General features: G+C 34.9%; 1 protein-coding gene across 11 annotated transcripts in view; it reads left to right on the top strand.

The window, feature by feature from the left end:
• The window catches only part of ERBIN (erbb2 interacting protein), a 136,701-nt gene that overhangs the window by 48,069 nt on the left and 60,880 nt on the right, over positions 1 to 27,752 (top strand). For 10 of the 11 annotated variants that reach the window (XM_046672212.1, XM_046672218.1, XM_046672220.1 and 7 more), the window contains 5 exons: positions 3,661 to 3,858; positions 6,243 to 6,360; positions 18,942 to 19,020; positions 20,575 to 20,664; positions 22,908 to 22,964. In XM_046672212.1, the coding sequence (XP_046528168.1) occupies positions 3,670 to 3,858; positions 6,243 to 6,360; positions 18,942 to 19,020; positions 20,575 to 20,664; positions 22,908 to 22,964 (533 nt within the window). In that variant the 5' untranslated portion in view covers positions 3,661 to 3,669. Of the gene's footprint in view, positions 1 to 3,660; positions 3,859 to 6,242; positions 6,361 to 18,941; positions 19,021 to 20,574; positions 20,665 to 22,907; positions 22,965 to 27,752 lie in introns of those variants that run through there. The other variant, XM_046672221.1, reaches the window with a different exon arrangement.

Genomic DNA, 27,752 nt, shown 5'->3' with positions numbered 1-27,752 from the left:
TATCATAGTATATGGGAGTAAGAATTTTTCCTTGACCCTCTTAGGGTCCCTGACTGGGTCTGAAAATTAAACTGACAAAGATTAACAGGAGAAAAGCATATGAATTTATTTAATATAAGTTTTAAGTGACATGCAAGCCTTCATAAGGAAATGAAGACCCAAGGAAACTGTTAAACCTGAGTGTTTTTCTGCTGGGTATGATGAAGAGTGGACAGTCATGTAGAAATATGATAAATCAAAGAGTATGAGGTAAGTGTAGTAAACTGGGGGAAATTCAGCAAGACCTGTTGGTTAGGATTCTTCTCCCTTTGTCTTCAGAGATAAGGCTGCTCCTTTCCTCCTGGGATAGGGAGGGCACCTCTCACAGATGATCTGTGCAAGGAGAGAAGAGTGGGGCGGCAGGGAGGAAGGTCAGAGTAACCTTCCTGCTTCTGCTGTTTTCTCAAATTCCTTCAGTGTAAAATATTTAATATGCAAGGGTGCCATATATTAGAGTGATGGGTCCTGAACTCCATCAGTAGTTTGTTTTTGTAAACCCTAAAGGAGAAGTATGTAGTAAAGACCTATTGATATTTGAATCATTTCACGAATCTGAGTTCAAGTATATCATTATATATGAAGAAGCAATATGGTGCAGCAAGAGCACAGAATCAGTTTCTTTATGGAAAAATAGGCGTAATAGTACATGCCTTAGGAAGATATATGAGGATGAAAAAATATGCATATAGTTTATCTGAAGATTAGCACAGTGTCTGACATATGGTGATTAAGAATAGTCAGATTTTCATTCTTCATGGAAATAGAACAAAGAATCCAAAAATTCATGTGGGGCCACAAAAGACCCCGAATAGTTAAAGCAATCCTGAGAAAAAAAACAAGGCTGGAGGCATCACAATCCCAGACTTCAAAATATACTACAAAGCTAAAGTAATCAAAACAGCATGATACTGGTACAAAAAGAGACACACAAATCAGTGGAACAGAATTGAAAGCCCAGAAATAAAACCACACAGATCTACAGACAGCTAATCTCTGACAAGGGAGCAAAAAGAACATAAAATGGAGAAAGGAAAGTCTTCAATAATGGTGTGGAGAAAACTGGACAGCCATGTGCAAAAGAGTGAAAGAAGAACATTATTTTTCACCATACACAAAAATTAACTCAAAATTGATCAAAGACTTGAAGGTAAGACCTGAAACTAAAACTCCTAGAAGAAAATATAGGCAGTACACTCTGACATCGGTCTAAGAAGGATCTTTTCAAATACCATGTCTACTCAGACAAAGGAAACAAAAGAAAAAATAAACAAGTGAGACTTCCTCAGACTAAAGAGCTTCTGCAGGACAAAGGACACCAGGATCAAAACAAAAAGACAACCCACCAACTGGGAGAAAATATTATGCACAAGGGGTTAATCTCCAAAATATATAAAGAACTCACACAACTCAACAGCAAAAAATCCAAGAACCTGATTAAAAAATGGGCAAGGGGTATGAACAGACATTTTTCCAAAAATGATATACAGATGGCCAATAGGCACACAAAAAGATGTTCAGCATCACTAATCATCAGGGAAATGCAAATCAAAACTACACTAAGAAATCACCTTACACCTATTAGAATGGCTTTAATCACCAAGACAAAAGATAACACATATTGCAGAGTATGTGGAGAAAAGGGAATGCTCATACTCTGCTGGTGGGAATGCAAGCTGGTGCAGCCACTGTGGAAAACAGTATAGAGATTTCCAAAAAAATAAAAATAGAAATATCATAGGACCCAGCTATCCCACTACTGGATATTTATCCAGAGAACTTGAAAGCAACAATTCAAAGAGACTTATGCTCCCCTATGTTCATTGCAGCATTATTCACAATAGTCAAGAAGTGGAAGCAACCCAAGTGCCCATCGACTGATGACTGGATAAAGAAGATGTGGTATATTTATATACAGTGGAATACTAATCAGCCATAAAAAAAGACAAAATTATCCCATTCTCGACAACATGGATGGACCTTCAGGGTATTATGTTAAGCAAAATAAGCCAGACAGAGAAAGATAAAAACCATATGATTTCACTCATATGTGCAAGATATATTAACACATGGACAAAGAAAACAGTTTAGCGGTTACCAAGGGGAAGGGGGTTGGGGGTGGGCATAAGGGGTAAAGGGGTACATTTATATGGTGACTGACAAATAATAACATACAACTGAAATTTCACAATGTTATAAACTGTGATGACCTCAATAAAACTAAAACAAACAAACAAAAAGAATAGTCAGATTTTTGGGGCAGCCCTGGTGGCCTAGTGGTTAAATTTGGTGTGCTCTGCTTCCATGGCCTGGATTTGGTTCGTGGATGCAGACCTACACCACTTGTCTGTTAGTGGCTGTGCTGTGGTGGTGGCTCACATATAGAAAGGAAGGTTGGCAACAGGTGTTAGCTCAGGGCAAATCTTCCTCAAAACAAACAAACAAAAAAAGAATAGTCAGATTTTTTAAAAGATTGTGGGAGAAATGCTTATCCGATTTGTTGTCAAACACTTTATAAAATATTATACATATAATTTGAATTAGAAGAGTTGGAAGCAGTGCCTTGCAGAGCCATATTGGAGCTTGAGGCCAAAGAAAAAATTAGTAATGCTGATCCTGTCTTTATTTAAAATTTAGCTGTTTTCTTCATAATTGGATTATTTTTCAGTGATTTTGATTTTTTAAAAACATATTACATGAAAATCTTTGATTACTGAATGTTTTGGTTCCTTCTTACATTTTGTGCCTGCGGCATTTGCCTCATGGCTTCCACCTAGTCTTGGCTCTGGTTAAAAGTAATTAAATGCTCTAATAGAGTCTTCTTCCCAGGGAAAGAATTTATTATTTTACAAAGAATTGATAACACTAATTAACAGTCATTCTTATTTATTGAAGTGGGCTTTTCTTTGCTAATATAATCTTAGCCTAGTTGGACTTAACCTACCTGTGTATATAGTGTTCTTAATAAAATTAACCCTGAGAATTTTCACTATTTCAGAATTGAACTTTTCCCCAAGTTAGTTTGAAATAATGAAGTAGGTACTTTATTGAAACAAGTTTATTCTCTAGTTTGTAACCTTAAATAAATATTAAGACCTATAAGATCTTTAGAAAAATTGAAAGGCCAATACTTAATAATTGGAACAAAATATACTTGGCATAGATTGGAATTTTGATGTAGGACAGTCATAGGAAAGCTAAAGGGTGATTATTCTGATGGCTGGTTAGGAAGACCTGAAAATATCTTTGTATTCCCACTTCCTACTCAAAACTGCGCTTAGGCAAGTTCTTAATTAAGAAACAGCTGTTAGTCAGAAATTAAGGAAATATTTTTGTTGTATTAGAGTTTTTCTTGTTGAGGATGAGCAGACTCATAAAGCATAGTTATTATAGAAGCATATAAATAAATGGTTACTTAATCATTTTGTAAAGTACAAAGGTGCTTTGAGTTTAGAAATTCAGTATATATAAACTTTGATAGTAAAGCAATGTTAAATCATTCCATTGGGTTTGTATAGGGGAGGAGGTCTTTATCTGTGATAATTCAATTGGAATGATTTGTTTTGAAAAATTGTTAGTTATATGTATGTTTTAACTAGGTTTATTTTTATTTGAATATTGCAGTGTCTAAAAATGACTACAAAACGAAGTTTGTTTGTGCGGTTGGTACCATGTCGCTGTCTACGAGGGGAAGAAGAGACTGTCACTACTCTTGATTATTCACACTGCAGTTTGGAACAGGTTCCCAAAGAGATTTTTACTTTTGAGAAAACTTTGGAGGAGCTCTATTTAGATGCTAATCAGATTGAAGAGCTTCCAAAGGTATGTCTTTCAAAAATTGCCTTTGGTTATTTTTGTACCTAGAAATATGGTATTCCCAATGTTGCCATAATGCTGCCTGATATATATGGGCCCGTTGTTTCCATTTTTTAATTTAATTTTATCTTAGGGTATGCAGTACAATTCAAATTTTTTTAAAATAGAATTTTTAACCTTTGTCTCTTTGTTAATTGCTTGAATACTTGTGCAAATAACTTAAAATTTTGTATTTAGTTCCAGTTTTGTTATAGCCATTAAGGTAGATAATATGACTACACAGTTTATGCAGTCAATAGATTTAACTAGACAAAGAATTAAAATTAATGTTTTCTTTTTCTAGCTTTCATAGGACATTGATCTACGTTATTGTAATTGAGGATAAATTGTCTTTTTAGTTATCACATCATAGTTTTGTTGTTAAAAAGCTTTTTAGAGGCAGTATTCGGTTTGCTGTATTTCAGTTTGTTTGGAAAAGTTTTGGAGGGCTTAACATTTCTGAAGTGTAGGAACAACTAGAAGGAGAAAGTTGGGTTGTTGCCATGAAACATCTTCTCACATTATCGACTTCTTAGCTAAAATTTTGCAGTGGCTACTTTTTTTCTTAAATCCTAATTCCTCTTTATCCCCTGCTCAATTTCTTTCTTTTAATAGAAAAGCTGTAGTAGCTTTAATTTAACTGTTAAAAATTTTGTCACCCAAATAGCAGTGTTTTCCAGACTGTGAGTGGAGACTCAGTGGTTCATAAAAATCAATTCAATATGTATGGCATTTCCAAAAAATGAACTATGATTTGGACTGGCAGATTTAGTAAATAAGAATATAGGACATCCAGTTAAATTATAATTTTCAGATAAATAATGAATACGTTTTTTGCATAAGTGTGTTTTATGCAATATATGGGACATACTTTTACCAGAAAATTACTCGTGTATCTGAAATCCAAATTTAATCAGGTATCCTCTATTTTATCTGGCAACCCTAACTAAAATAGAATAGAAAATAGAATTTGTTGCACATATCTGTTGTTACCTGAAATATTTGTTTTAGATTTGTGTGCATATGTGTTTACATACGGGACGGCAATGTTTTGAAAAGGCTTTTCTTTCGGTAACCAGTAGTAAAAACATTTTGAAAGCCAATACCATCCAAGGTTGTCTTAAACAAAATCTGTATATGATTATGGCTAAGATATTAAAGGTTGTGGGTTGCATGTTTGTGAATTAATTGCCTAGGTTGTGATAGGGTGCTTTGTAATTTACTGTTTCCTTATATATTGTTCTTCAGCAAGTAATTTATCTTCCTTAGCTAGTTCTAGAGAGCATGGAAGACTGAGATTAGTTTTTTTCGCTAATCACCACCAGTAGGGTCTCAGTCAGGATTATGTGGAAGAGAGAGTAAGGTTTGCTATCCTAGTGCAATAACTGGATCACTTATCATACCTAGCAATCTTCCATTTTTGGAAGAATATTCTTCTTATATGGGACTTACTCAATGCCATCCTGACAGCAGGTTTTTTTTTCCCTAAAGACTTCACTTTTTTAGAACAGTTTCAGATTCACAGCAAAATTAAGAGGAAGTTATAGAAGTTTCCCTTACACCCACTCTATCCCCACGTATCATACCCTCCACCATTATCAACATCCCCCACCAGAGTGGTACATCTGTTACAACTGATGAACCTATGTTGAAAAATCATAATCACCCAAACACCATAGTTTACATTATGGTTCACTCTTGGCGTTGTACTTTCTGTGGGTTTGGACAAATGTATAATGACACGTATCCATCATTATGGTATCATACAGAGTATTTTCACTGCCCTAAAAGTCTTATGTGCTCTGTACAGTTTTTTAGTATGGAACTTAGAAGTGGCCCATTTACCTACTTCTTTTGGTTAAATATATTTTTAGTTCACATTTTATTGTTGTAATTTTAGCATAACCATGTATTTGCTCCCTTATTTATTTTGTCCTCTCAAATCAGAATTCTATATTTTGAGTCTTTTTAAATCACTGTATTTATTTGAATTTAATTTATATAAACTTTCATTCTGGAATAAAGATGCTTGAAATAAAAAGCTCCAAAGTTTACTATATTTAACAGCCACTTATTTTTTACTACCTCAAAAGAGAGTACAACCATATACTTATTCTCACTAAGTGCATTTGCTCAGGCTGTCAGTGTGAGGGTGTAAATGATTCTGAGTAGTTCAGTGGTATTCAGATCTATAACAGCCTAAAACAATAGGAGATCTTTCCTGGTATTTGTGTAGGTATAACTCATTCAGTTTTAATAACACTAATATTTATTTGTGTAAAAGTTAATAAATGAAATATTTAAGGAAACTGAAGAAATAACCAGAATCTTTTCCTACCTTCTTTCAATAGCAACTTTTTAACTGTCAGTCTCTACACAAACTGAGTTTGCCGGACAATGATTTAACAACATTACCAGCATCTATTGCAAATCTCATTAATCTCAGGGAACTGGATGTGAGCAAGAATGGTAAGATTTTTCTCCCACTAAATTTTTGTACTTGGGAACATGTTATATTATTAAGATTTCTATTGTGTTTTAATAAATAAAAATATAAAGTTAAAAATTCAGATTGTAATATATTATCATGTTAGCTTTCATATATATATAATTTATATATAAATAATCTATAAGAGCCTAAAACAAGGTGGAGAATAAATATAAAAAGTTTTAAATGACCCTTTAATTAAAATTCTGTGGATACATGTATATACATATTTGTATGTCCTTAAATTTGTGTGTTTATATATATTTACTGCACTGTTGTTTGTAATGATGAGAAACTAGTAACTGTAATGTCCATTATTGATTACACAATTTGATATATCTTTAAGAGTGGAATATAATATAGCTCCATCAATACTGACATGAAATATTTACAGTGTAGTGTTAAAGGTAAAAAAAAGAAAAGTTTAACATTATGAATGAATTGAACATCAACAAATGTTTATTGAGAGACCACTCTGTGCCAAGTAGTTTATTAGGAGCTAGGATTACAATTAATGATGAAAAGTAAAAGGACATGGTCACTGTTCCCCTGGGGCATATAGTCTTGGTTTAGTTTCATATGCATTGCAGAAAGTATGGACGATATATTCCAAAATGTTAAGTGCTTATCTTAGAGGGAGAGATACTTGAAAATTTTAGAATGAGCATATATTTCTTTTATAATTATAAAAAAAAGAGAAAAAAATCACAGGAGGATAAATTTTAAATGCTTTGCCCAAAGATAGGACTTCAGCAAACGCTAAAAACTAAGTCATATTCAGGTAATTCTTTACAACATTTGGAAAAAATCTTTATAAACAAGTGCCCAAAAGTTAGTGCAGTAGCACCAGCAATACCTAGTAATCATATTTCATGGCCGTTAGTTCCAAGGTTACTTTTTGTCTTGATGGTATGAGTATCCAGCAGTAGTCGTCCTGTCTTATCAGTTCTCCTAAATTTCAGGACTTATTATGAAAGCCACTTTAGGACTGATAAAAAGAATCATCCTGTTTTCACAGTTAGCAATTAACTTTGGCAAATGAATTAGCTACTGTGTCTACCCATCTCCATCCCCCAAAAAAGGAACTTTAAAATAAAATAAATATATGAATTTATTGCATGCCTTCATTTACTACACCCCAGTTATCCATTTTGGACAATCTATAGCAAACAATTAAATTGTATCCTTTATAGGAAATGATCAATTTAACACTTTCATTTTAAGTTGTAAATCCTTTTTAAGGGTTTATAATATATTTATATTCACTCTAAGTTCAGGTGAAGTTTATAGTGGTTAGTGGCTTACTGGGTTTCAGTTGTCAATAGCCAATAAATTTTAGGTTTAAAGCTAGTATTTTTTTTTAACCTTTTGTTATTGAGTCATTTAACTTTAGGTTTAAAAATTTTCTGTTATATATGGGGGGCAGTCCTGGTGGCCTATGGTTGAGTTCACTGCGCTCCGCTTTGGTGGCCTGGGTTTGCTTCCTGGGCGTGGACCTTCACTGCTCTGTTAGCAGCCATGCTTTGCTGGTGGCCCACATAACTAAGAAATAGAGGAAGATTGGCACAGATGTTAGCTCAAGGGTGAATTTTCCTCAGCAAAGAAAAAAGAAATTTCTGTTATAGATGGAAAATTTGTTTTATTATTATTTTTTTTATGAGGAGGATTAGCCCTGAGCTAACTTCCACTGCCAATCCTACTCTTTTTGCTAAGGAATATTGGCCCTGAGCTAACATCTGTGCCCATCTTCCTCTACTTTATATGTGGGACACCTGCCACAGCATGGCTTGATAAGCTGTGTATAGGTCCATGCCCGGGATCCGAACTGGCAAACCCTGGGCTGCCGAAGTGGAGCGGATGAACTTAAACTCTATGCCATTGGGCCGGCCCCCAAAATTTGTTTTTTAAATAAAAAATTTTAAATTTGATTATTATTTAGATTGGATTCCTTTATAATGATATCCTTTTTTTCCAACTTATTTTAAAATTTTCATCCTCAGATTAAAAACCCACATAAGAACTGACAGAATACCCATGGATCACCCATTGTTAGCATTTTGCCACATTTGCTTTATTTCTCTTCTTGAATTTATGTGAATTTAAATATCTTCAGGAAAAAGATACACATTGTTGCTTATATAAAATGTCTTTTTGCTAATAAACCTAATTAAATTTTAGATTGCAGACATGAACTTCACCTTTAAATAGAACAAGGAAATCCTTATACATAACCACAATATCACTGTCGCTGTCAAGAAATTTGACATTTTCACTGGTGCCTAATAATACCCCGTTTAGCTATTTGCAGCCCTGCCCCACCTGCCTGCAAGTTAAAGATCACATATAACATTCAGTTATGTCTCTTTGATCTTTTAAAATCAGGAACACTTTGCCCATCTTTTTGTGTTTTTCATGACATTGCCATTTTTGAAGAGTTCAAGTCAGTTGGTTTTTCATTTGTGTGACTTCTACCCTTATGATTTTATTCAGGTTAAATAGGTTTCCTCACCTTGAAAGTTCTCTTTAAGGGCAGTTTGAAATTTGTTTCCATTCCTGGTGCTTAATATAGTGTCAGATGTTGCTTGATAAATTTCAAAATAGATGAATTTAATCTATTACCGTTGTAGCTCTACATATGCTGACAGTTAAGTCAACTCCATTGTGTTATAGAATTTTAGAATTGTTGTGACATTAGAAGTCATTAAGTGTAACCTTCCATCCCAAAGGGATATCTTTTCTACTTTTTGGTTCTTTTTAAACGGGAGATGTTAAGGTGTGAGGAAACATACCTGAAATAGTCTGGAAATTATTGATAGTATTGTGCCTGGGAAAGGCAAGTAAAGTATGCTACCAGTCTTCATGGTATGAAAATATTACTTGGCTAAATAAGGAAGATGCTTGCGTATATCCTCCTGAAAATGCATTAATCCCAGATTTGTTACTCTAAATTGAGGATGGTCCATTTATGGCCCTGTAGCATCATTAAATGATTATCTTACACTTCCATGTAACTTGTTAAAGAATAATGTGTTTGCGTTATAACAACCTATTGGACTGTAGTGTTTTTCTTTTTTCACTCTAGTTTCAGGAATTCCTTGTCGCTTATATTGAAAACCTGCTTTGTATGATTCTGTCAGCTTGTGAGTGTTTTTAAAGAGTTGGAGATAATTTCTATATGATCAAAAGATTTACGATAAGCACTGAAATATTCTGTCCAGAAAGAGAATGGCATTAGTTATTGCTGCCAGTAAGACTTTACAATTTATTTTGACTAAAAATTAAATTGATTTACTATTCTTTTCATCTCTTTCTGCGTGATTTCACATAGAAAGGACCACATCTATTTTTTAAATGGCAGAAGCAGTCCCTTGCCTTTTACTTATTTCCTTGTTTTTTTCTCCTTTTAAACTGATGTGTAAATGAAACAGCATTTCACTGATGGTAAACAAAGCTAGCTGAGGAGAGACAAGAAGCTATGACAGTGTTAGAATCATTATCTTGACTAATAAGAACTCTACTAACTCTAATTGCGAATCTTGAATATTCATCATTATAACTGATATAATTAACTTATTTTACTTTTGGACAGCTGAGATTATTTGATTATTTCAATTAACCTGGAATATTTAATCCTAAAGTGTATGCTTTTACAAGTCTATATTATTGAAAACATATGCATACTATAGGTTGATGTTGGTTATGAGAAACATGAATTTTGTTAGTTGCAAGTTTGATTAAGTAGTAACTTGCTTAAAAGAAAGATTAGCACACTAAACAAAAGTAGTATTTATCAGATTTTGAAATTATTAAAATTTTATTTAGTATTAAGATGGCCACTGTTATAGATAGATGAGAGTTTCATCTTATATTCTGAGTGAGAAAATTGAATTACCCCTACATTTTTCCTCTGTGATAACATCTAATCATGTTAAATCTTGAATAAGATGCTATAATCATATCTAAGCCACTAGTGTTTTCTCGTTTTATGTGTTTGTATCAGTTTAATCTAATAATATTCTAGTATATTTTAATCTGCCAGATACTGTTTTCATATTCGTTAGCAGTATGCCCTGCTTGGAAAGAGGCAAGAAACATTGTGGCATATTTATTAGTATTTCAGCAAGCTGTATTTATTTAAAAGCATTTGTTTTAGGATTTTTGCTTTTAGATCTTCTTAGTTTGTGATCTTTTACATAGTTCTTCCAGTTTTTTTTAAAACTGTCAGGCAATATGATTTAGTGACTGAAACCTTATTTAAGAATAAGAAGAATGGGACTCTAATCATTGCTTCTCTGTTTATTAGTCCTGTTGTTAAATTGGGGGATTAATCTAATTCTCAATTAACCTATATATAATATTATCAATATTAACCCTTCCCTGCCTTCCTCATGAGACTGCCAACCACATTGTCGACCACTCTGTGTATAGGAGGTATATAAATTTAAGGTATTAATATTTGTCTTTATTTTGTAAGGAATTCCTTTTTTTTTTTTTATCATTTATAGTCTATGATAAAACTGGAGTGTTAATTTATGAGTTTTAATTTGCTCTTCCTTTTTGTGTCTAAAGTTTTGTTAGGTTTTTAAAGAAATAAACGGTCACCAAGCTGCTATCCCAAGCCATTGCAAACAGCAGCTGTGTTAGAGAAATTATCATCTGTTCTGTTCAAATGGCCTATCTTCTTGAGAAGACTAACAGGGATGATGCTTAAAACATTCTGCTAAAGTGCTTGATAGGCAAAGCTAGTGCATAGGGGAGATTAAAAAAAAAAAAAGACTGTCTAGTTGTTAATTCTTCTGTATGAGCACGCTGAAGAAAAAGCCAGAAATTATAAGGCAGAAAAACCAGAAAGAGTAGCTCAGATCCTTCTATCTGATATGCGAATACTAGGGAGGTTAAATAAGGCCCTTCTTTTTAATTGAGTCAAAAAGCTAGGAAGAATGAATTGAAAGTTTGTGGTCAAAACAGAAAGCAGTTCATTGAACCTGAGAAAATCTGATGATTGGGGACAAACTGCTGGAAAAGGTTCTTTAAGCTCAAAGAAGTTACACTGAGGGGCCAGCCCTGTGGCCTAGTGGTTAGGTTCGGTGTGCTCTACTTCAGTGTCCCGGGTTCGGTTCCCAGGCGTGGACCTACACCGCTCATTGGTGACCATGCTGTGGCGGCAACCCACCTACAAAACAGAGGAAGATTGGCACGGATGTTAGCTCAGGGCGAATCTTCTTCAGCAAAAAAAGTTACACTGATTATGAGGGAAATTACAGATTGCTGGGGAAGTCACTGTATTTTTATTGTTTTAAAATTTCTAAAATTGCTGATTTGCTTAATAGTTAATGTTTAAGTTCAGCTGTTTTAATAAATCAGTTTATTTAAGGTAATGAAAGAAGAAAAGCCATGTGTTAAACCATTCTGGAACTTAAAAATTTATATTTACACTGGTGATCATTAGTCACTGGCAGGTGTGTTAGTAATGTAGATTGTAACTGGGGTGTGTACTCATCGTGCCTTGCCATGGGCCTTACCATGAATTGTGTTATAACTGGTCCAAATCATACATCTATTAGCCCCAGACTAATGCAGTCATTTGCGTTTGCAATTCCTGGCTTATACTGTTTTAATTGGAACTGTGTTATTTATTACCATAGCCTTTAAAGTGCACAAACAGTAACTTATATTTTACAGTTAGTACATTGGAGTTTTGATGCCCTCCAGGCAGAGATCACCAGGAACTCACCTATAGTTGAACAATTAGGGTTTCTTACTTGATGTTGTGAGCGAAAACCCATCCCATGGGGATTGAAGGGGTGTCTCAGAGGGTGGTAAAAAAAAAAAAAAGACATTATAGAATTTGAGCTTTTGTTTGGTGATTTTGGGGAGAGTTTAAGAATATGAGGGTTTTGGGGCTGGCCCCGTGGCCGAGTGGTTAAGTTCAGGTGCTCTGCTTCGGCGGCCCAGGGTTTCACCGGTTCAGATCCTAGGCATGGACATGGCACCGCTCGTCAGGTCACGTTGAGGCGGCATCCCACATGCCACAACTAGAAGGACCCACAACTAAAATGTATACAACTATGTACTGGGGGGATTTGGGGAGAAAAAGTAATAGGAGGGTTTGCTGTCGATGGGATGCTGTCAAGAAGTAAGGGCAATTCTGTGATTGGGAATCTTAATAAATCTTATCTGTAGAGAAGGGCAGATCAGAGTGAGGCTAAAACTATAATCGGTAAAGAAGCAGCAGTCACTTATTACTGGGAGAAGGGGTTGTTTGGTGTTTTGTAGCTTCGACAATGTTCATATTTTGTCTTTGTTCAGACATGATTACAAATTTGCTTTTTATCTTGATCTGTGATGGTCAAAGAATGGCCTGGTCTGATGTTGATATTCTGCAAAATCATTTAGTTCAACAGGAAAATACCAAGGCCTCCCTTTAAATGCCAAGCAGCTAGTTCATGGTTAGACCAAGGACTAGCTGATAGTACCAGGCCAACTCGTGTATATCAGGAGGTATTCTATCTCAGTAGCAAAGAGAGAGTTATTCTGTAATTAAACAACAATGAAATGAAGAGGATAGCCAGGTTTTGAAATATTGAATCTAGTGCTTCATTTTATTAAGTGAACAACAGAGTCAAATTCTTATAGAAAGAGGATAGGACAAAGAAGGAGCACTATTGTAGTCAAGTGAGAATGAAAAAGAACAGATAGTTGAAATTGTTAGAGAATTAAGAAGTATCTCATGATAGTATTCAAGTTCTGCATATTTTACATATATGGAAAAATGAGCCATCTTTGGAAACTAGCTAACATAGCATTGAGGGTAGGCCTTGTTTAGAAAGTGACTTGAGCAAGGACTTGAGGAAGTTAGCCATGTAGGTATCTGAGGGAAGAATGTACCAGAAAGAGGCAACATCCAGTGTAAAGTTTATAAGGTGAGAGTGAGAAACAGAAGGCCTGGGTATCTAAAACATAGTGAGCAAGATGAGAGAGTAGTAGAGAGAGAGGTAGGGGATTTGGAGCAGCAGATAACGTAGACCCATGTACGCATGTGTATGTACTTGATATTTACTCTCAGTGATATGGAGTTATTTGGAAAGTTTTGAGCAGATCATTCAGAGCATGATATCCGATTTGTATTTTAAAGGTTTACTGTGGTTATGTGTAGAAACACTCTGGGTACAAGGGTGAAAAGCAACCAGTTTAGATGCTGTTTCAGTCGTCTGTGGTGATAGTGGTGGAAGTAGTGAGATGTGGACAATCTCTAGATATACTTAAATGTCGAGTCAATGAGATTTCCTGATGGATTAGATGTGGGATGTGAGATAAGAGTCAAGGCTGACCATAGTGGTATTGGTCTATGCAAGTGGAAGAACAGAGTTGCTGTCAACCAAGATGGGGCCTTCTTATGGAAGTTGTAATTTTTAATGGAAAAAAATCAAGAGCTTGCTTTTGGACGTGTTACATTTAAGGTAAGGTATCTAGTTTTTCATAGGGGGTCTGGAGTTCAGTCAAGAGGAAAGTGTGCTAGCTGTACATGTTTTGGACTTGCCAGCATATAAAGCCTGAGATTAGATACAGTCACCAAGGCCATGAGTGTGAAATAAAAAAGATGCCCAAAGAATGAGCCCTGATGGTAACCTAACATTAAGAGATCTGGAAAAACAGGAGTAATGTACAAAAGATACTAAGAAGGAACACTAGTGCGGAAGGAAGGAAACCCAAAGAATGAAAATATTTGTTTTCCTTGCATTTTACCTTCTCAAGGAAAGGGAACCATGTCTTAGTATCTGCAGTCCTGTGTCTGACTCTATGTGTAGTTGGTACTTATTTGCTGAATAATATAAAGGATAGGTAATTTCAGTTTGGGACGTGTTTTGTTTGAGGTACCTTAACAATACCTGAAGGACATTTGAAAATTCTTATTTGGAGTTAAGGAGCAGGGAGGGAACCGGAGATACATATTTGGAACCTAGACATATATATGGTAGGAACTGTAGTCACAGTAAATACATTGCTAGCAATTTGTAAAAGCAGAAAACTGGTAAGTGTTTCAAAACTACTTGCTAAGGGAAAAATTATTACTATGTACCTGAAGCTATAGATGAGCTATAGAAAGAATTGCTAATTTCACATGTATTGATGGTTTACTTTTATAAATCACATATTATGAAATAAAGTAGTTTAAAATTTGAAAAATATGGCGTATATGTATTTTTGGAAGATGATACAAGCATTATTTTCCATTAACTATTAAAATTATAGAAGTCTAATATAGAACTCCTGAAATTATTCTTTCTCTATATAAAATTTTAGATCAGTAGAACACACTATAGTTTTTGGTCTTTTTCTCCTTGGATAGACTTTATTATGTACTAAAAATATTATAGCTCTTGGAATAATATCTTTTCTATAAACTATTTCAAGATACTTTATGGACTTTAATAAAAGCCAAAGAAATGAGATATTTAGCTAAGTTTTAAAATGAAGTGGGATGCTAATGAGAACAGTGTAGAATGTCCTTGCCCCACCCTCCCTCTAAGTGTGGAATGTTTTATTAAAAAAAAAGTGTATGATAAGAATTATATTCCACAACCAAGTGAGACCCATTCTAAGCATTCAAGGCTAGTTCGATATTTGAAAATTTATCAGTATAATTCCACCATATCAGTAGGCTTGTAACTCACTCAGTAATTCCATTCCTTGGTGTTTACCCAAGAAAAATGAAACATAGTCCATGGAGTGATTTTTTAAAAATAATTTTACAAACGTTTATAGCACCTTTTTAAAAATAATTCAGAACTCCTTCCTTTTTCTGCCCTTTTCCTCCGTGTTTCCCACATCTGCCCTGGGAGCCCTGTTGCCACCCTCATAAAAAATATCTAGCCAGTTTAGCAAAGGGGGGTCCATCTTAATGTATCAGCAGAGTTATTTTAATGTAGCCTGAATAGAATTATCACTTGAGACATATTGTTAAAGGACTAATAAGAGTTTGTCTTCTAAAGAACAAGATTCAGTAACCTTAAATATTTTCTACGCAAATGAATGGGAGAAAAGAAAATTAGTGTAAAAAATGTGGATGTTATTAGTAGATTAGTAAAATTTAGCAAATGTTTGTTCTACAAAGGTATAGTATACTAAATAGTTACATGTGCTTAGAATAGAAAATTGAGTCAGCCTAAGTAAAATCTATTAGCAGTAATATAATAAGAAGCACACAGATATTAAGCAGTTCATTGTCTAAATGCCCTAAAATGTATGATTGAAATGTAAAATGTCCAAGGAAAAGGAATGCTTTGCAGGTAAGTGCTTCTAATTTTGAAACTTGTAATAGGGTTGTCAAGTTTTTATTTTACCATTAAGAAAATTCCTCTGTCCCTCATTCCTTCCAAAAGCAATATTTCTCACATCCCTATTACCATCATTTTATTAAAAAATGACTTTCACTCAAAGGAAAAAGAATGAATGCTACAAAGCCACTAAAATTTAAAACTTAGGTGAAATGAAAAATATCCAGAGTCAACTCAAGAAGAAGTAGAAAACTGAAAAGACCAATGAACACAATATTTAATCGAATTAGTAGTCAGAAAAACTACCAGGCCTAGTTTTTAGGGACAAGTTTGGCCCAGCCTCCATGGAATGGGATAATCCCTAATTTCTAAAAAATATTCTAGAGATTAGAGAAAGGGGAGAAAATATGGGACTCAGTTTATAAGGGTAATACACTTTAATAAGACTGGCTAAAGATTTTTTAAATTGAACTGTTGGGGTAACAGAAATGACTGCTGTAGATCTCATCCTCTATCAGGCTAGTCTAGGCATCCCAGGCATGTTCTCACAGGGCAGTAAAAGGAACGTGAGAGCTAGTGGAAATTAGCCAGAGCTCTTTTAAACCCTTGATTTCTTGCTGATGTTTCATTGGCCAAAGCAGAACAGATGGCTGAGTACAGAATCAGGATGAGGGAAATCACACTTCACATTTTGATGGAAGGAGCTGGAACATCACATTACAGAGGGAGCGAGGTCGTTAATGTAATCAGTCTGTCATGTGTATCTAGAAATAAACTTAATAGAAAATGTGCAGCATGACCTAAATGGAGGAAAAGCATAAAACTATGGAATAGATCAATAGAAGAATGTAACAGAAAAGACTGTCCAGAAAGATAACGTGAGAATTTGGATTATGACAGAGATGCCTCTACAAATCAATGAAATAAGGAAAACAAGTATTTCATAAGTGTTGGCACAATGTTTTTATATGGGAAGTAGAAAAAATAAAGAGAGCTTTACTTCACAGTGTACAGCCATGCACGTTTCAATCAATGAAGGACCACATATACGATGGTAGTCCCATAAGATTAGTACCATATAGGCTAGGTGTGTAGTAGGGTGTATACCATCTAGGTTTGTGTAAGTAAACTCTGATGTTCACACAGTAGCGAAATTGCCTAACACAGCGTTTCTCAGAACATATCGCCATCCCCCATTGTTGAGTGATGCATGATGGTTCAATACCTGTTTTAAAGTCTTTTTCTGTTTATCTTGTTATTTCTGTTATCCCTGAGTCTATTGCTAGTGACTGAACAGTGGTAATCTTTTATATTGGAATATTTCAAGCATTTTACAGAAATAGAATAATATGATAAACCCAATGTATGTATCAACCAACTTCAACATTTATCAACATGTTGTAGTTTCATCTATACCTCCTACTTTGCCCCTTCTTTTTATTTTAAAGCAAATCACAGACAGCCTCTTTCATACATAAATATTTTAAGATGAAACCACTCTGCTGTTATCACTTAAAAAAAAAACCAGCCATCCATAATCCCTTAATCTGGTTAGATATCCATCAGTATTTACATTTCCTGATTTGAAGGTTTATATGGATTCCATTAATTCCAGCAAAGGTTACTAAAACTGAAATTGAAAAAATGAATTGTCTTGAAACTATTAGAGAAATTAAATTAGTAATAACAATAATAATAAAACTTTTCCTTAAGGAACCATTGAGTCCAGATTTTTTTTAATTGAAATTTTTATTGGGATAATTGTAGATTCACATGCAGTTGTAAGAAATGTCACGGAGTGGTCCTGTGTACTTGTTACCTAGTTTTCCTCAATACTAACGTTTTGCAATATTATAGAACAGTATTGAAATTGACGTTGATATAATCTTCGAATCTTATTCACATTTTCCCAGTTTACTTGTACTGTGTGTGTGTGTAGTAGATTTGGATATTCACCACAGTCAGGTCTCTTGGGTCTCCTCCTATCTAGGTAGTTCTGCAGTCTTCCTTTATCTTTTTTGACTTTGACAATTTTGAAGATTACTGGACAGTTGGATAGTAGAATTTCCTTTAATATGGATTTGTTTGATGTTTGCTTGTGATTAGATTCAGGTTGTGTGTTTTTGGCAAGAACAGGACAGTAGTGATTTTGCATCCCTTCTCAGTGCATCTTAGATTAGGTGCCCCATAATGATGATATTGACTGGTGATGCTAACTGAAGCAGTTTAAGGTGGTGCCTGTGAGATTTCTTCATTGTCAAGTTCCTTTCTTCCTCTTGTAATTAATAAGTAGTTTTTGGTAAGAAACTATATTAATAGCTTCTTTCTCATCATTTTTTTACCTACTAATTTTAGCAGCCATTGATGAGTTTTGACTGAGCATTTATTACTGTAGTATTTGCCATTTGGTGATTTTGCATCATTCATTTTTCATCACCTGAAATTCTATATAGGACACTGTGGTAAATTTGCTTACTTAGAATCATATAGTGGTGAACTTGAAAGAGGCTTAAATGATCCTCTAGTGTCAACCCTGTTGAATAATCATATCTTGTTAGTGGAGGAATGGGTCTTATAAACGCAGAATTTTTGGAATATTTTAAAAAGTTAGTAATTAGCATTTGTTTAGCCTAGATTACAACAGTGCTACTTGAAGTTGGTCTGTGGATTGTTGCTAGTTCACAAATTACTGTTACTATATTTTTGCTTAGGTCAGTTGAGGAAATAAGAGTAAGTACTGAGCAAGTTTTACCGTAATTTGACTCGTCACAACTTTTGTATGATATTTTACACAAGTATTGGCTTACAACTCTAGTCTTCAACGACACTGGCCTATCTGATGTGAATTTTCTACCTCTTCTATCTTCAGCTTTGCTTTCAGCTTTGTTCTTTTGTAAGTATTAGGGGCCAGCTCCACCTGGAGCCCAGCATTAAAGAAGTATTGCCTCTTTTTATGTGAGAAAAACAAAGAATGCTAAGTGTTCTGCATTGTATGACCTTAACATTGTCACATAGGGCACTAATTTTCAGAAGAGCTAAGAGAAGGAAAGGAGGGTAAAACTAATCAAGGTAATTAGTTATTATAAACAGGCAAATGAACAAAAGATGAAAGAGAAATTGTTGTGGAGGTGGTTCTTTTTGGTTACCATTGGTGTTGCCAGTTTATCTAGATCCTGCTTAGTTGGTACATTCAAATCTGCAAGGTATACATTAATTATTATTGTTATTATTTTGTCCTTTTTAATATGTTCTTTTAATTTGGTCATTATTTGTTCATTTTCTAGGAATACAGGAGTTTCCAGAAAATATAAAAAATTGTAAAGTTTTGACAGTTGTAGAAGCCAGTGTAAATCCTATTTCCAAGTAAGTTCTTTTCTGTTGAATTACAAGTTAGTTTTGTGAATAAAGCAGCTATAAAATAGTAGACTATTACTTTCTACATTTTAAAGAGCAGTTATCAGTCTTAAATCTATACCAAGTTTCAGTTTTAGATTAAAAAGGACCCTTTTAAATAACCTTTCTAACTCCATATTTTACAAAGGTAAATTTGACATCCAAACAGATAATGCAAGTGCTTTACTCCGGGTTTCAGAGATAGCAGAGGTCAGGTATGAGACTAGAATTCAGGTCTCCCCACTCAGTGTTGCTTGCACAGTATAAAAATGTCTTCACTTGCAAATTATATATGCAGCACACTCAAACTTTTGAAAATAATAAAAGAAACTGAAAGGTCAAGAAGGTAAAAACAACAAAAAAAGAAAAGCCATGTGATTGGTTACACCATATACCAGAGGTCATAGGTATTCTTTTGTGATGGTAGGGCTGTAAGCAGAAGGCTTTCCTGGCACCAAAGCTGTTAAATTTTGCAAAAATGGAATAGTGAGGCAAAAGATGAATAGAGTGAAGCAGAGTTTAATATAGCTAAGTTGAAAGGTGAACCAGCTTTCACGTATTATAGTACTGTATTGAGTTTTTCCAAACTTTGCATTGCTTCACTTGCTGTAGAAGATGGAGGAATGTGACACAGGAGAGAAAGAAGATGAGTCAAAGACTGATGTGTTTTACTTCAAGGGAATTTTGTACTTGTTAAAATCCTGGACATACATGTAAGGATGATGTTTTATCTTCATCTGAAAATACTGCTCTAGCCTCAAGTTCCAGATCTGTAATTTGTTTTGTAAGTCAGAGGAAATAAAAGTAAAGCTAATACATATATGGCCTTAAAATGTCGCTCAGCTTTTTATATTATTTCTTCTCATTTGCTCATTGTAAAATTATTCAATCTTCCTTTGATTATTTAGGGGCCAAATGTAGAAACTGAAAAAAATCTAAACCAGTGATTCTCAGATGGGAACGATTTTGCCTTCAAGGGTCATTGAGAAATTCTGTAGACGTTTTTGGTTTTTACAACCTGTGGTGGTTGGCAGTGCTACTGGCTTCTAGTGGGTAGAGGCCAGGGCTGCTGCTAAACATCTTACAATGCATAAGACAACCTTCTCACAACAAAGAATTATCCAGCCCAAAAAGTCAACACTGTCAAGGATTAGAATTCATTATCTAGTCCTTTGGATTGACATTAGATAAGGCAAGTTCAAGAGTGCCGGCTGATGTCATAGTTATGTCCTAAATACATTTCTGTGTATTTGTGGCTCATTCATAGTTGACTATTTTGTGTAGATTATATCTTACTGAGATAAATATTGCCTCATTTCCTTTTTACAAAGAGATGAAGATATAGGCATTGAAACAGGTACATTATGACAAAAGGCAAATCTCAATTTGAGGATCACTCATAAAAGTAAAGAGATGGCTGTTACCTGTTAAGAACATGCGTTGCTTAGACAGATTCTTATAGATATTTTGATGAGACAAATTCTGTATGTGAATTTAATTTAAATTCTGGTATATTTTATATAGGCTTCCTGATGGATTTTCTCAGCTGTTAAACCTAACCCAGTTATATCTGAATGATGCTTTCCTTGAGTTCTTGCCAGCTAATTTTGGCAGGTAAATTATAGTTTCTTCTAAAACCTTTTCTTGTTAGCTCTTGTGAAGTTTGCAAAACTACAAGTTGTTTTAGTAACACTGTTAATTACAGTTTCATAGGCGCTTTTGTAATTATTTCCAAGCATTGTGGTTTTTATAGTTTCTTCAGAACTTTTCTTTTCCTTCTTCTTCTTCTTCTCCCCAAAGCCCCCAGTACCTAGTTGTATATTCTAGTTGTGAGTGCCTCTGGTTGTGCTATGTGGGATACCGCCTCAGCATGGCCTGATGAGCGGTGCCATGTCCGGGCGCGCCCGGGATCCAAACTGGTGAAACCCTGGGCCGCCGAAGTGGAGTGCGTGAACTTAACTACTTGGCCGCGGGGCCAGCCTCAGAACTTGTTATTCTGACTTTTAATGTATTTTCCCCAGTAAACAATAAGCAGTGAAAACTTAAAAAAGTAAATTAAGATTTGAATTGTTTTTTTAAAAAGTATGCAAAAGTAGGGAGTTTAAATGGAAGTAGTTTCTGTATATTTGAGATATGGAATGCTTTATTCTTACCATTTGTCACATTGGAAAATGATCTAATTATTGTCTTAACTGTCTCCTCCACTAGAATCAAAATTCTGGAGAAAAGAAAATGTGTTTCTGGGGTCCACCCCATTGGTGCCCCCGTGCCCAATATCTGAACGTAGAGCAGTTCTTGTCTTATTATAATATTGTAGTCCCAGAATAATTTTTTTAAATGAAAAGAGGAATCAATAAATGAATCGCTAATAGGTATCAAATTATTATTGTATTTAAATTACTGGAGAAAGTGCTATCCAACTACATGTTAATTTTGTAGTCATCTTTTTGTCTAAAAATAATTAAAGACAAATACTGTGTGATTTCACTTACATGTGGAATCTTAAAAAAAACCCAAAACCCCAAACCCTAAACTCAGAGATAACACAGAAGAGATTGATGGTAGTCAGGGTGGGGAGTGGGCAAAATGGATGGAGGAGGTCAAAAGGTGTAAACTTCCACTTACAAAATAAGTCAGGGAGATAGAATGCACAGCATGGTGACTATAGTTAATAATACTGTATTGTATATTTGAAAGTTCCCTAAGAGAATAGATCTTAAAAGTTCTCATCATAAGAAAAAGTTTTTGTAACTATGTATGGTGATGGATGTTAACTAGACTTGTTGTGATGATCATTTTGCAATACATACAAATATTGAATGATTGTGTTGTACATCTGAAACTAGTACAATGTTATATATCAGTCATATTTCAATAAAGAAAAAATGAATTCTGGGAATTATTGCAGCCCAGTGACTGTCCTGTGGGAGCCATGTTATGACACATCATGTATACATATACACATCTATACATGTATATATTAAATTTATGTACCTGTCCAATTCCTTTTCTTTTTTTTTTTTTTGAGGAAGGTTAGCCCTGACCTAACACTGCTGCCAATCCTCCTTTTTTTGCTGTGGAAGACTGGCTCTGAGCTAACATCCATGCCCATCTTCCTCTACTTTATATGTGGGATGCCTCCCACAGCATGGCTTGCCAAGCGATGCCATGTCCGCACCCGGGATCCAAACTAGTGAACCCTGGGCTGCCAAAGCAGAATGTGCACACTTAACCGCTGTGCCACCAGGCCAGCCCCACCAATTCCTTTTCTGTATCTGGCATTTGGACCTCTTTTTAAAAATTGAAATATATTTGACACATAACATTGTGTAAGGTATACAACATGTTGGTTTGATACATTTATGTGTTATTATATGATTGTCATTATGGCATTAGTTAGTGCCTCTGCACCACTTACTCTGCTCCTTTTCCCTCTAGTTTGATTGGAATGTGCATCCCTAAATTGCCAGAGGATTTCTCTTTCTCCATGTTCCTTGTCTTCCTTTATTTTTCCCTCTGGGAGTTGAGCTCTAGAGTTGAATTATCTACTAATGCCTAATAATTTGGGGAAGTATTTTCACAAAAAAGGCATGAAATGCTCTAAGGTTGATATTTGGGGACAATCGTTTTGTGCTTTGAATATGCCTATGAGTGTTTAGCTTTCCCCCCACTAATTCTGAGGAGCAGAAATAGTCTTTTCTTCCTTTGTATTTCTTTGTTAAGTTTTAATACAGTATTCTGCACATTGTAGTTACACAATAACTATTGGTTGCTTTGAAACTTGAGTATACCATTAATTTGTTAACTAATTCTTTGTCCTTGTCATAGGTTCTTCATTTGTTTTCTTTGTTTTGCAGATTAACTAAACTCCAGATATTAGAACTTAGAGAAAACCAGTTGAAAATGTTGCCGAAGTAAGTAAGGGTGATATCCTGTCTAGAATTTAGCTTAGAATTTTTAATTCTTAAGTCCTTAGAGAAATATTCACTTTTTAATATCTAAAATATGAGTGCAAAATATTTTAAAAGACTGACATTTGTGATCATCATATTTTTATTAGTGGCATTCAATATAAAAATCCGTGCATCTGTTGTTGGTATTTAATAGTGATTTCATAGCTCTTTGGAACTCAGTGTTGTGTGACAAAAGTAAGAATAATAAGTATGTAAAGCCCACATGAGTCCCAAATAAAGTTCATACACTAGAGCTCTTACATAGTACTCATTAGAGAGATTAGTAGGGTCTTCATGGGAAGTCTGATAACTGTGGTTCTAAGAACTTGTCTGGTTTTGTGGCCTGTTGAAGTTAGAAATGGGGTAGAGGGCCCCTTGGTGGTAAGCTAACATCCAGAAGAGGGCAGTCCAAGAGGAAGTACGAAGGTAAAATTAAAACGGGTCTACAAACTCAAAATGCACTGTAGACTCTGCCCATTTATTGAAGAAATGTCTTATACACCCTGAATTCATTGCTCCATTTTTACAGTTTAGGCACTGGCAAACTACCGTCTGGTTAAATCTGGCCCACTGCCTATTTTCGTTAATGAAGTTTCATTGGAACCGCATTCATTCATGCATATGTTGTCTGTGGCTGCTTTTGCTCTATGGTGGGTAGAGTCAAGTAGTTGTGGCACACTGTATGCAAAGCCTAGCATTTACTATCTGACCCTTTACAGAAAACTTTGCTGACTCCTGTTGTAATTTATTTGTCAAGAGTTAATTGTCACCTCTTGAGTGAAGCATCTCCAGCTCCCCAGGAGTTAGTTGTTCTGTTTACTCAACATCTGTGGCATCTTACTTACGTCTGTTACGACGTTTACCACGTTAGTCTAATTTTTTTATACATTTGACTCCCTTCTTACCTGACCAACATATACATATGAGCACATGTACTTGTATCCTTTCCCCCTGATTGTAAGTCTTTGAGAACAAAGAGCATATGTAGTTTTGATTCCCCAAAAGATGTTGTGTATTAGCCGAGTAATTGTTCAGTACAGGAATGATTGGCATATAAAGTGAGGGTTGTGAGTATAAATTAAAATGGGAATTATGATCCATATTAAAATTCAAAAAGGTTTAAATATTTTACAGGTTTGGTACAGGCGTTGATGACTCCTTAGCTCAAAACTTGACTGCTTTCTAAGAGATTTGAATAACCAAGGTGTAAATTGTTTACTGAAATAGCTAAGCCTACAGTTAATATGGTCTATCTGATATCATAGGTAATTCATTTAACTCCTATTTAACTTCAGATTGGGCTCTCTCAATGTATTTGCAAATATAATTCTTTCCTTCTTTCTTTTTAAGACTTAGGATTGAAAGCTTTGAGGCCTCTCAAACTATAAAGAGGCCATAGTTTTAAATGTTATGAAAGTCCTGTGCGTTCAGGTTATATGAGTGGACCTTTTTATGATTAAAGAGTAGAGCAGTGGGAAAGCTGTTTTAGATATGTAGTTAAGTGAAATTTAATACCATCTTAATACTGGAGGGCACAGTACCAAGAACACAAAGGATGTAAATTTTTCCTCTGAGACAGAAGAGAAGATAAAAATGAGTTAAATACAAAGGAATTTTAGAGGAGCAGGAACAGGAGGAACAGGAGGAAATTTGAGGGATATTGTTTTTACTTTCTTCTTAAAGTAGGACTCTGGATCTTAAATGAAAAGACTTGAAAATGAAAAGGTGAAATTTTGTCTTAGATTTTTGAGGCATATGAGTAGGACCAAAGTTGCCAGTGTTAGCTACAGCAAATTGAGATGGAGATGCTTTTAGGACTTTATGATATATTTCCTCTCTTTTGTTACATATCTGTGTCATTCACATTTTCCTAAATCAGTTTTAAAACTTACCTTTCTAAGGATGTCATTTGTAATTAAGTTTTTCCAATGCACTGTGGTTTTTTTTTGGTACCCTCTTTTATAACTTACCCTTGTTGATATAAAGCATTTAATTGCTGCATATGAATTTTTTGTGTTATCTTGTCATTATAAGAATATTGAATTAAGGAAAACAAGATTAAGCTTTCTTCTTTCCGTCTTCCTCCCCTCCTCACAGCCCTCTTTACTTTTCTCAAATGTCCGCCTGGTATAGTATTATTATGGACATGGGAGTTTAATATCATAACATCTAATCTTTCTTGAGAAAGGTCCTGGACACTCCTTTTGCTTTGTTATGAAGCAAACTAAAACTGACTTAGATGTTTTCTGTACAAAGACAGATATGAGTAAGGGAAGCAGAATTATAATACCTCATAGTACCTGAGAATAGGCACTCAATAAATCTAAGTTAAATAAAGCAGCCTTGAGAAAAATTGGTGTTGTGAGATGAATTAAAGGAGTGTTGATAGGGTGGCATATTTGAAATGGAAGAGTTGGGGGAAATTAGCTTCCTCTAATGTTAGATGAGTAGTACCAGTGGCATAGCAATTATATTTCTTCTTATATTTTTGTCACTAAAAAGCCAGAGAAATGTTTTAAGTGAGTTTTATCTTACTGTTTTTAATTTGTTAAATTTCCAAAGAAGATAGAAATAATCTGTGATCTTGTGTCATACTTTAAGGAAGCTATTCGTTTTTAATGCTGTTAATTTCCAAATTATTAACATATTAATATAATATATTCATAATATGATAACTGTATTAGGTATCATTTTGTAATATTTTAATGTAGAGTTTCTTGTCTTGGTACTTGGTAGTACCTCAATCTATTAAATTATAGGTTTTGCTAAAAATAGCAATTTAAGAGTACAGGCATACTTCGTTTTATTGCACTTCATTTTATTGTGCTTTGCACATGTTGTATTTTTTACAAATTGAAGGTTTGTGGCAGCCCAACATTGAGCAAGTCTATTGGTGCCATTTTTCCAACAGCATTTGCTCACTTAATGTGTCTGTGTCACATTTTGTTAATTCTTACAATATTTCAAACTTTTTCATTATTATTATATTTGTTATGGTGATCTGTGATCAGTGATTTTTTTTTTTTTTAAAGATTTTGTTTTTCCTTTTTCTCCCAAATTCCCCTGGTACATAGTTGTATATTTTTAGTTGTGGGTTCTTCTAGTTGCAGCATGTGGGATGCCATCTCAGCATGGCTTGATGAGTGGTGCCATGTCCGTTCCCAGGATTTGAACCAGCGAAACCCTGGGCCACTGAAGCAGAGTGTGCGAAACTAACCACTTGGCCACGGGGCCAGCCCCTGTGATCAGTGATTTTTGATGTTACTATTGTAATTGTTTTGGTGTGCCACGAGCCACGCCCATGTAAGGCAGCTAACTTAATCAGTAAATGTGTGTGTTCTACCTGCTCTGCCCACCAGCCCTTCCCCCATCTCTCTCCCTCTTCTTGGATCTCCTGATTCCCTGAGATACAACGATATTGAAATTAGACTAATTAACAACTCTACAACGGCTTCTAAGTTTCAAGTAAAAGGAAGAGTTGTACATCTGTCACTTTAAATCAGAAGCTAGAAATGATGAAGCATAGTGAGGAAGGCATGTTGAAAGCCAAGATAGGCTGAAAGGTAGGCCTCTTGTGCCAAACAGCTGAATTGTGAATGCAAAGGAAAAGTTCTTGAAGGAAATTAAAAGTGCTACTCCAGTGAACACAGGAATGATAAGAAAACAAAACTAGCCTTATTGCCAATTTGGAGAAAGTTTTCCTGGTCTGTCTAGAAAAATCAAACCAGCCACAACATTTCCTTAAGCCAAAGTCTAATCCAGAGCAAGACCCTAATTCTCTTCAATTCCATGAAGATTGAGAGAACTGAGGAAGCTACAGAAGAAGAGTTTGAAGCTGGCAGAGATTGGTTCCTGAGGTTTAAGGAAAAAAGCCACCTCCATAACATAAAAGTGCAAGGTGAAGCAGCAAATGCTGCTGTAGAAGCTGCAGCAAGTTATCCAGAAGATCTAGCTAAGGTAATTCATGAAGGTGGCCACACTAAACAATAGATTTTCAATGTAGATGAAGCAGCCTTATATTGGAAGAAGATACCATCTAGGACTTTCATAGCTAGAGAGGAGAAATCAGTGCCTGGCTTCAAAGCTTCAAAAGATAGGCTGACTCTCTTGCTAGGGGCTAATGCAGCTGGTGACTTTAAGTTGAAGCCAGTGCTCATTTACCATTCTGAAAATCCTAGGGCCCTTAAGCATGATGCTAAATCTACTTTGCCACTGCTCTATACATGGAACAGCAAAGCCTGGATGACAGCACAAGTTTGTTAACAACATGGCTTACTGAATATTTTAAGCCCACTGTTGAGACCTGCTGCTCAGAAAAAAAGATTCCTTTCAAAATATTACTGCTCACTGGCAATGCACCTGGTCACTCAAGAGCTCTGATGGAGATGTACAATGAGATTATTGTTTTCATGCTTGCGAAAACCACATCCGTTCTCCAGCCCATGGATCAAGGAGTAATTTCAACATCCAGGTCTTATTTAAGAAATACATTTTTGTAGGGCTATAGCTGCCATAAATAGTGATTGCTTTGATGGATCTTGGCAAAGTAAATTGAAAACACTCTGTAAAGAGTTCTTTCTAGATGCCCTTAAAGAACATTTGTGATTCAAGGGAAGAGGTCAAAATATCAACATTAACAGGAGTTTGGAAGAAGTCGATTCCAACCCTTATGGATGACTTTGAGAGGTTTAAGATTTCAGTGGAGAAAGTAACTGCAAATGTGGTAGAAATAGCAAGAGAACTAGAATT

The sequence above is a fragment of the Equus quagga genome, chromosome 9, assembly GCF_021613505.1.
Source record: "Equus quagga isolate Etosha38 chromosome 9, UCLA_HA_Equagga_1.0, whole genome shotgun sequence".
Lineage (NCBI taxonomy): Eukaryota > Metazoa > Chordata > Mammalia > Perissodactyla > Equidae > Equus > Equus quagga.
Note: the sequence above shows the minus strand (reverse complement) of the source record. Positions and strands in the feature narration are given on the sequence as shown.